Raw genomic sequence first — 10,674 nt, 5'->3', positions numbered from 1 at the left:
CAGTTCACTTTATTTGGGATCCAGTTTGGAATTCTGATAAGTATGGTTTCGCGAGCGCTCTCAATTATTCTGGATGACTCTGCGCCGTTCTGATTGACACGGGACACCAAGGTATACCGTGTATTCTTTGCAGAAATGTGAGGATAAATCCGATGCGGTTGAGAGGCCATTCACTATATTATTCCATATATTTTGTTAGATCTTGGAAATTTGATATGACGCCCAAGAGACGCCTCAAGAACAAAAATAAGAACAAGAACGGAGATAGAAGAGACGGAAGAGAGAAACAAGAGAGAGAGAGATGAAGTTGTGATTAGATCATTGAAAATCCGCAAATGTTTTGGCTAACATTGGTTATTATTTATATTACCACATAGTAGTTATAAATATTTGTTATAATGGCTAGATCTCGGAAATTTGACGTGGCGCCCAAAGGTTCTGAGCCAGAGACGGAACCTAGGCTTTGACCGCTTACCTGTAAACCCAAGGAATAAACCCATTACCTGTTCTTCTATTTATGCCCGCGTCTCTTAGAAAATCTTTTCTTCTCTCTATATAACGGGAGCAACGTCAGGTTAGCTCAAGAACCCGATTACAAGATACGAGTGCACGATGAGGACCCAACTTCCATCCATCCTTCTTCTTGCTGCTCTCCTTTCCGCGGTCTTCCTGCAGGCTTCTGCCATCTTAGAGGAGCCAACAACGTCCGGATGGACTAGGATTAAGAAGCCGGAAGACTATCAACATGCCGCGGACATTGCGCGTTTCGCCGTCAGTCGTCACAACAGCGAGACGAACGAAGAGTTGCGCTTCGTCCGGATGATCAGGGGCTACATCAACGGCCAGTACTACCGTCTCGTCATCGATACTGTGGACGGTGTTAAGTATCAGAAGTACGAGACGCTTGTTTATGAAAAGGTTCTGAACAAGGTCCGGGAGCTACAATACTTCATGAGCACCTGAACTATCGTGATCAGAGAATAAAACGCTGCGTAGATTGGCATGACACTTTATTTAGTGTTTTTCTCTGCGTAAAAAAGAACTCCTTTATCCAGTCTTCTTGAATATGTAATCGGGTTATCCCCTAAATCGACTTTGCAAATTAATATCATTTTTCGGTTTACTCCCTCTTGCGAGAGAAAGGTACTATTCTTTGTGGAACCCAGATCTTTTTGGCTGTCCACTGAAGCCACACGGCGAAATTTTCGGTTTTTAAGAAAGTTCCTTAACAGAGGAAGCCAGAGAGAAGGTATAATTGAGACAGCGGAAAATAACTCGTCATCTACTTTCATTCAGGGGCAAATAATTATATGATCAAACTTTTAAAAGTCTTGGGCACGTCTAAACGGCATCTCTTGTTCCATCTAATAGACGGCGCAGGTTCTTTGGCATGCCTCACTTGGTTCGTTATTGAAAGGTCGATAAGTCAGGACTTCAAAGAAACAAATATGCAAAAAAATTGTCTCAAATGGAAAATCCATTTCCGAATTGGGATTCTGCACTTTGACCCTTCATCTATTCGTGTTACATCTGACATAATTTTGGACAATTTTTCTTTGAAATCTTATGCAAGAAAACCTGAACTAAAATCAAACTTTTCAGAAACGGTTCCTACTTGTTTATTGTTTTCCCATTATTTTATAAAAATCATTCGGGTTTTCTAAGCCTGTCATTATAATAGTTAGATACCTCTGCATTTATTAAAACCTAAAACAAAATCTCCTAAACTATAGAGTAGTGCCTATCTTGTTGGCCAACCATGTAAACAGATCAAGCAAGTTGTCCAAACATTGGATAACTGTCATGCAGAAGTTCAAGTTCCCAAGTACACATTATCAGATAGGATGCTGCAGGTAGATGGATCATCTTTAGAGATCTGAACTTCAAGTCTCATCAGCATGAAAACACTCTAAATGTTCTGAATACAAAATCTTGTTCAGTGATGGTTACTAGGTGCATAATTTTGGAGAATTCTGACAGCCTTCTTGACCTACCTCTATAGATTTGTATTCCTAATATGCAGGTTGGTTCTCCCAAATCCGTTAACATTAAATTTATTTTGCAGTCACTTTGTTATTACCAAATAGTAATATATCATTCCCAAATAGTTAAACATCCTCAAAATTAAGTATAATGAATAAGATTATCTTGATCCCAGTAGTCTTCATGTATACACAGATCGTTCATCTTTATTCTTTACAAAAGACATGGTATTTTATCACTTCCTCAAAAATCATTGAAAAATGTTTAAAAGCTTGCTTTAATATGTAGTGGGACTCTTGAAACTCGCACACTTCAGATGAATAAAATTATAGGTGATATCTTAAAGGGTTTCAACCATTTCCTTGATTCCATAATCACCATATGATTCTAAGTCGAGAAAAACTCTGGTTGAGTTTGTAATGTCAGTTACTGAGAAAGTTCAATTAGTAAATATTGAAATTTTATAGTAGCTTCTTACTACCCCAGATCGAAGCCTTAAGGAGACTAGGTTTAATCGTAAACTCCCTGTCATGTTTATTTATATGTTTGGTGTTATAATAACAATGTACTTGTTCCCATATGGAGAAATATATGAAGATGGTCTTACAATACTAAGAGGGTGATTTGTTTATGTGAATATCCATATTGACCTGATTTTTAATCCTCATTGCGTACCATTGACTTGCATAATCTAGAAATGTTTAGTTGTTAGTGTATATTGAGTAAGTAAACCTTTTGGAGGTAATAAATAAATGTATTCTGGAAATCAAGTAATTGATTTTGATATTCTATTGGATCTTTAAATATATTAATCATTCTCCAATCAAAACATATTTTGGTACTTGCCTTGGGCGTGGACAGGCACATTCAGCGTCTGTAGTGCATCACCACGTACAGGGGCAACGGCCTGAAAGATCAGGTATTTGGGCATCGCTACCCATAATGACTCAGTCCTTTAATGTTGTGAGCCGAAAACGTGGACAAGCCCTCCCAATAAGCACGTAGGCCTCTGGGCAGGGAATGCCGCCTAGTTAGGGGCCTAACACGCCCCCGCCGCCTGAACTTGTCGACGCCCTCGTCGACGCCCGCTGCTCCGCTTCATATGCTTGCAGTAGGTCCTCAAACTGCCATAAGTTCGGGTCGCGCTCCTAGGTGGCTGATTCCTCTGGTCTGTTCTTCCACTTAATTAGGTACTCAATCTTGTGATAGCAACCATGAAGTCCTCCCCGGTCAATTTCCCACTTTGCCAGGACTGCTTCTGCTTCCTTATCGAAATGCGCCCGCACATTTGGCGGCAGACGCTGGGGCTGGTTCCTCACCACGTCTTCGGGATCTGGTATATATTTCTTTAGAACCGACACATGAAAGACCGAATGGACCGCCAGCCGACTGGGAATGTTGAGTCGGTAGGCAACACGTCCGATCTTCGCTACCACTTTGAAAGGCCCATCATAGCAGGGTACCAGACCCTTGTGACATTGCTTTGCTTGGTTCGTCTTCAACATTTGCGCGTTGGTCTTCAACAAGACCTGATTGCCGACTTGGAACTCTACATCCCGTCGGTGTTGAACATCGTACTTCTTCATTCTCTGAGCAACACATCCCACTGCCTCACGGGCTTCCTCAATACGAGCATGATAGTCGTGCGCAAAGCGGAAGGCCGCGGGGAAATGTCCGTTCCCCTTTCTTTTCACCACTTCCGGAGGAGTCAGTGGCCGTCTTCCCGTTGTAATCTTGAACGGCGAGTGACCTGTAGCCGAACTCTGGTTGATGTTATGTGCAAATTGCGCTGTATCCAACAGCTCCACCCAATTATCCTGATTGACCGAAACGTAATGCCAGAGGTATTCTTCAAGCATTGAGTTAACACATTATGTCTGACCCTCTGTCTCGGGGTGGAAGTTTGTAGAAAATTTGAGCTTGGAGCCCATGTACTTCAACAACGACTCCCAGAAACAACTAGTGAATCTTGTGTCTCGATCGCTAATGATGTCTAGTGGAAGACCCCAGTACTTCGCCACATAGAACATGAACAGATGTGTCATGCCATCTACGTGCACTTTCGACGTGGTGGGGATGAATGTCGCATATTTAGGGAAGTGATCCACAACAACCAGAATGGCATCGTGCCCACCCACGCGTGGAAGGGAAGTGATGAAATCCATCGAAATAGACTCCCACGGTCAGTTCACCCTCGGGAGAGGTTCCAGCGTTCTGGCTGCCTTTGCCTTCTCCATCTTGTCTTGTTTACACACCAGGCAAGAATGAACATAGACCTCCACATCTTGTTCCATTCTCGGCCAGTGATAGCTGTTGGATAGGAGTGCAAGCGTCCGGGCCTGCCCTGGGTGTTTGGCGTGGGGTGCATCGTGTGCTTTGTAAAGGAGCTTTTGGCGCAACCCACTCGCACGCGACACATACAACCTGTTCCCATTTGCGTATACAACACCATCCTCAGTCCAGAATCTCCTCGTCTCGCCCGCAGCAATGCGCTTCATCAAGCGAACGGCTTCTAGATCATCTTTTAGCGCCAACTTGATTTCATCTAGAATGCTTCCTTGGAATGCGCAAAGTGCGGCCACAAACACTTCTGGTTCTTTGTGCCATAAGGCGTCGGCCACTTGATTGGCGCGCCCCGCCTTGTACTTCAAGACGAAGTCGAACTTCTCCAAGAAAATCTTGCCATCTTGCCTGATTCGGGGTCAGCTTCTTTTGGGACTCGAAGCAACTGGTGGCCACATTGTTAGTGTAGACCACGAATTTCCCTGCGAGAAGATAGTGGCGCCAAACTCTCAGGCAATGTACCACCGCTGTCATCTCCTTCTCGTGTACTGAGTACCTTCTTTCCACGTCATTCAACTTTCGGCTCTCCGTAAGCCACGAGGTGTCCGTCCTGCATCAAGACACCTCCAAGGGCAAAATCAGAAGCATCAGTATGTACCTCATATGGTTTGTTGAACTTGGGCAATCGGAGCACCGCCTCACTGGAGACGGCACTCTTCAACTTGTCAAATGCTCTTTGACATCGGTCTGTCCACTGCCACTTCACATATTTCTTCAACAAATCCTTCAGAGGGGCAGCTAGTCGGGAGAAGCCTTTGATAAACTTCCGATAGTAATTAGCCAACCCAAGGAAATATCTCAGCTGTGGCACTCCCTTCGGCTCCATCCAATTCCTGATGGCCTTCACCTTCGAGGGGTCCATGCGCACACTTCCCTTCCTGACTAGGTGTCCGAGGAACTCAATCTCCTGCAAGGCAAACTCACACTTTTTTCGGGTTGAGGTAGAGCTCGTGCTCCTTTAGCCTGGCCATCACCTTCCTCAAGTGCCTCACATGGTCATCCAAGCTCTGACTGTATACGAGAATATCATCCAAGTACACAACAACAAAATCATCAATATAATCCCGAAAAATATTGTTCATGAGGCAGTAAAAAGTAGCAGGAGCGTCCGTGAGCCCGAAGGGCATCACGCAAAATTCGAAGGATCCGTAGGGAGTCACGCACGCCGTCTTCGGTTCATCCCCCTCCTTGATCCGCACTTGGTGGTACTCGCTCTTCAAGTCCATCCGTGAGCAGTAGCGAGCCTCGCCGAGCAAACAACTCTTCGGCATTCGGTACATGATATTTATTTTTCACTGTTACCTTGTTCAACGCTCGGTAGACCACACAAAGTCAGAGCAACTCATCCTTCTTCTTCTGAAAGAGAACTGGGGCGCCGAAGGGGGCCTTAGCTGGCCGGATGGGCTTGCTCTCCAGCTACTCTTGAAGCTGCTTCCTCAGCTTGTCTAGGTAAGCGGGAGGCATTTTGTAGGGTGCCCGCATAAGGGGGACGTGTACCGGGGAGTAATTCAATCTCGCGGTCCACATCTGCTTGGGCGTAGCTTCGCGGGGAGTTGCGTGGGCATCACCCCGGCAAACTCCCGTAGTACGTTCGCAATTGGCCCCGGTAGTCCACCCGCGGAAGCACCGGGGTTGTTGTCGTCGTTGTCACCACAACTAAGTGCCGCCAAACGGGCTGGTATACACCCCTGCCTGTCACCCTTTTTTCGGGGTGCCGACCCTCTTATGGTGAAGAGGAAGGTCTCTTCCCCCTTCCTCGATCCATCCTTGATTTGCATGGCGGACAGGAGAGCGGTGTTCCGCGGCTTCTGGGCCCCTTGGTCCCTCACAAAACATGGGTGAGATCCCTCCAGGAATAGCATGCCGCGGTATTGGGGGAACACGACTGCGTGTGAACCCATTAGGAGGTCGAGACCCAGAAAGACCATGAAGTCATCCATGGGGGACACCATGAAGTTGGTTCAGCCCTCCCACGTTCCCACCTGTAGCATCACCCCCTTGGCCATGCCAACGATGTCTTGGGCCTTCGAATTGACGGCCTTGATCTTTCCCCCGCTTGGAGAAAGCTTCAAGTCGAGCTTCTTTGCTTCCCGTTCTGCGAGGACGTTGTGTGTCGCCCCCGTGTTGATGATGGCCGTGGAGGATTTGTCGTTTATCAGTACCGGGACGTGCAAGAGGTTTAGACCCTCATATTGGACTTGGGCACCCCCTTGTAGTGCAGCCAAGCATTGGAGGGGGTTCAGTTTCACCGTACTGCTACCCCCGGGAACATCCAGTTGGGCCGACGGTATGACCATCGCATTGACGTTGGTGGTCGCCGCCTACCCTCTCAGGCAATCCTTCATGAAATGGGGGCCTTCGCAAGCAAAACAAGTTAACTTGTTGCCCCCACTGCCTGGATTCTGTCTCCATAGTCTCGGGCTCTTGCCCTTGTCTCGACTCTTGCCGTGGCCTTGCTTGAACTTCCTTTTTAGGCCTTGACTGCTTGGTACTACTGGTGCCTCACCGCGTTCTTGGCGCGGCTTGTTCCCCTTCACGGGTTTATCCTCTACTTTGGCAAGTCTAGCAGGACAGAGCTCTATTCCTTCCACGACTTTGTAGGCCGAGTTTAGGTCTCTACAATGTCTCCTCTCTAGCTCTGTCTAGAGCCAGTGGGGAAGGCCCTTAGCGAAGCGGTAGAGCTTGTCCGCCTTAGACATGTCGGTGATCCTCCTGATTATGGACACAAATTGGCCTACATATTCCCTTGGATTACCCGTCATCCTAAGGTTTTCAAGTTCTCCCCTCGCAATCCACGTCGTGTTGTGCGACATGAAGTTCTCCTTTATCATCGTACAAAGTCTTCGTATGTGGGAGATGGCCAATTTCCACACTCCTCTCGCTGACTCCACCACAACTTCACTTCGTCTGTGAGGAAGTAGCTAGCACGCAGCCCTTTCTTTTTGTCTGAGAGTTCTTTGTCACCAAAATACCGGTCGCATTCATATAAGAAATCCGCCACTACGTCTTCCCTGCGGGACCCGTCGAACTGCGGTGGAGGGAGTGAGTGTTTTTCTCCATCGTCGCTACTGGGAAAGCTACTGGGGCCTTCTTCCAGCTTTTCCACCTTAAATTTTAGGGTCAAGACCATCTCGGTCAGCTGGCGGATCGTGTTCTCATGTTTTCTTATAGCTTCTTAGAGGACCTCGTGCCTCTGGCGGGTCTCTACCCGTAAGTCTTTCACATCCGATTTTACCTCATCAAGATTCCTGTCAACTTGTCTCTTCAAACCCAACATGTTCTTGTGCAGCAGACGAGAGTTGAGCCTCTGCTCTTTCTCCGTTTGCCGTCTCTCTTCGCGTAACTGTGCGCGAAACGACTCCATCTCCTCAACCAGAGTTAGAAGCATAGGGGGAGGCAATCCAACTTGGCTGTGATACCAGTTGCCACACGGTCAAATCCCCGAGCTAGGTCTCTTGCTCGAATTTGGCGTGTGCCGGCCTCAATGTTTAGGGCAAAACACTGAGCAACCTTGATCTCTTGCAGCAGAAGCTTTGTAAATGCTTAAGATCACATAGAAGGGGTTAGAGGAGATGGTGGGGATGCAGCTGCGTCAGGGAATAGGGCCGTTGCATTAATATCATAAAAGAGTTAATCATCATTGGAATCGTTACATGGGGGAAGACGAGGGGTGATACAACAAACGAGATGAGGCACCTCGCGCCTTGGTAGTGTCGCCGAAACGCCTCGAGGCCGCCACTCCACGTGCGCACGCCCGCTCTACTGCTACACTGGTGCGCCGGGCCGGGCACCACGTCCGCGCGGGCATGGCGATCACACACGCCACCCCTGCCTTGACGATCACACACGCCACCGACACCCGTGTCAACACCCTCGCGCATAGTCTGCGCGACGTCGTCGCATTTGATGCCCCTGAGCTGGGCGTACGTGCCCAGCACTACCCGCGGAAGCGCTACGCGCCCTCTGTGCCGTCTCGAAGCTCTTAGTGCGCCACATGCCTTAGTCTCCTGGCGAGATGTCTCCCGGCCCCGCGCCCTGCACACGAAATGTGTGCGGTGCTCGCGCGGCTGCTGCGTGGCACCCCGCACAACTCTGTGCGCTGCACCCACGGCACGTCACCCAGCTTGCGCGTTCCGCACCTGCGTGCAGTGCTTCCCGCTCCTGCGTAGCACTTGACACTTGCGCATAGCGTTGGCGCCTGATTGGATCAGGTACGGCCCAGCACGGGCGGCCTGTACTTGATTTGTCCCGCCTTGGTTGTGGACGGGCACGTGCACCGTCTGTAGTGCACCACCACGTACAGGGGCAATGGCCTGAAAGATCAGGTATTTGGGCATCGCTACCAATAATGTCTCAGTCCTTTAATGTTGTGAGTCGAAAACGCGGACAAGCCCTCCCAATAAGCACGCAGGCCTCTGGGCAGGGAATGCGGCCTAGTTAGGGGCCTAACAATCAGGCTTAGATAAAATCTCGTAAGATTTTGTCCATCACTAAGTACTCATGAGGTAAATCATTTATATTATTTGAAGCTGTTATTTATTTTCTTCTTTTACAATTGAAACAGATATGATAAAAAAATTCATGGCGTGAAGTTACAGTGCTTAAGTTTGCTAATAAAAAGTAAGTGCTTAGTCAGGTAGTATCTTGATTATATCCCAAGTATGCATAGATAATTTTTATAGAAGTCTGAACTCATTCCTTTATGCATTGCCTGGATGAGATTGTTGATAAAATAACTGATGGGTGTTCAAACATGTAATATGTATGAGGTGGAGAGATATTGCTGACAGTATTTGATATACATCATTGGAAATCTTAATTAGATAAACTTTACTTTAATCGAGAATACAGTCGATGCAATTTCTCAATGAGGCAAAGAAATTTAATATTTAAAATTGGATCACCCATAATATAGATACTTAAACCAAGACCATCTAAAATTTCAATGGTTACGTATCAAAAACTTGACGAACAAGGTGTACAATTTATTTCGATTGTGAAAAATGATTTAACCTTTTAAACATCTACGTAATGTTTTTTCCATAAGCTAGCATACTAACTGATGGGTGTTCATCTGGATCAACTGGTAAAATGTGGGTGGATTCTGATGTTCTTACATGATGATAGGCTTTTGAATTAGGGTTGCCCACATCATATAAACGACCCGAGGCACTATTTCTTATTGAAGTTACAGAGTGTGAAACTCTCCACCTTAGCAACCATGCTGACCAATTGGATGCCACTTAACCTGATGACAAACATAAAAAAGGTGCCCAATAAATTGTCCTGATCACATCTAAACTAGCCATTGTAAAGTCATTATAATGGCTAGGGTTAAATCAAGATCCAAAATATATAGATGGTCACGATTACACCTAAACTAGCTGTTACAATGGCTAAAAACCACCATACTTAGAATATCTATATAAATAGGAAAAGTTTTATCATTGAGAAGTAGTGAAATATAAGAGAATTATCATAGTGCATTCTCTCTCTCTCTCTCTCTCTCTAGCTTCACTCTCACTCTCTCTTACTTCTTCTTCTTCTTCTTCTTATTTTATGCTCTCTGTATCTCCTTTACATTTTACCTTTGGTTTATAATAGAGATTATGGATACTGACAATTCTCAAAATGGTATCAGAGCCATGTCCATGATGGAAGGGAAGCTCGCCACCACCTAAGCCAGCCCATCAAGCGTAATGGGCATCGGGCAAGTTCTATCTGTCATTGCACCAAGAATGACTGTGTCAATAAAGCTTCATGTAGACAACTACCAGTCTTGGAAAAGCATCATCTTATCTATCCTGAATGGGTATGATTTAAACACATTTATAGAAGGGACACCCGTCCTCTATCGATTACAGATCAACAGGGAAATCTAAATGACAACCCCGAGTTCAAGCTTTGGTCGAGAATAGACCAACAAGTGTTTCGTTCCTACACTCCACCATATCTGAAACTATTCTCCCATGTGTAACCAAAGCCAAGTCATCAAGAGAAGCATGGGAAATGCTAGAGAGAACATTTGCCAGCAGACTTCCGTTACCGGTCATGGAGCTGCAAATACAATTTCACATTATGGGACAAGGGTCAATGACAACATATGAATATGTGAAGCATTTTCAATCCATCGTGGAAGCTTAAGAGGCAATCAGACAACAAGTAAGTGAAACATCAATTATATTCACTTTCAATCAAGGCCCGTGTACAAAATATTCCCCATCAATTAGAACCTCTATCATATGAATTTTGACCAAGTTATTGAAAATATGAAAGCCCATGATGCATATCTGATGGATCATCAAAAGGAGACTGCTAGCGTATGCCTTCTAATGGGCAACGCCGCTT

General features: G+C 46.1%; 1 protein-coding gene across 1 annotated transcript; it reads left to right on the top strand.

Moving 5' to 3' along the window:
* Positions 1 to 612: 612 nt before the first annotated feature.
* LOC144702048 (cysteine proteinase inhibitor 1-like) lies at positions 613 to 963 on the top strand. Its single transcript, XM_078573915.1, has one exon. It carries the CDS (start codon positions 613 to 615, stop codon positions 961 to 963), a length of 351 nt encoding a protein of 116 aa, XP_078430041.1.
* Positions 964 to 10,674: the final 9,711 nt, after the last annotated feature.

Source organism: Wolffia australiana, chromosome 4 (assembly GCF_029677425.1).
Source record: "Wolffia australiana isolate 7733 chromosome 4, ASM2967742v1".
Lineage (NCBI taxonomy): Eukaryota > Viridiplantae > Streptophyta > Magnoliopsida > Alismatales > Araceae > Wolffia > Wolffia australiana.
The sequence above is the reverse complement of the archived record's forward strand: the minus strand, read 5'-3'. Positions and strand labels throughout refer to the sequence as shown.

What these genes read in the sequence shown, in the direction of transcription:
- LOC144702048 (XM_078573915.1), top strand. Translation starts at nt 613, where the DNA reads ATGAGGACCCAACTTCCATCCATCCTTCTTCTTGCTGCTCTCCTTTCC.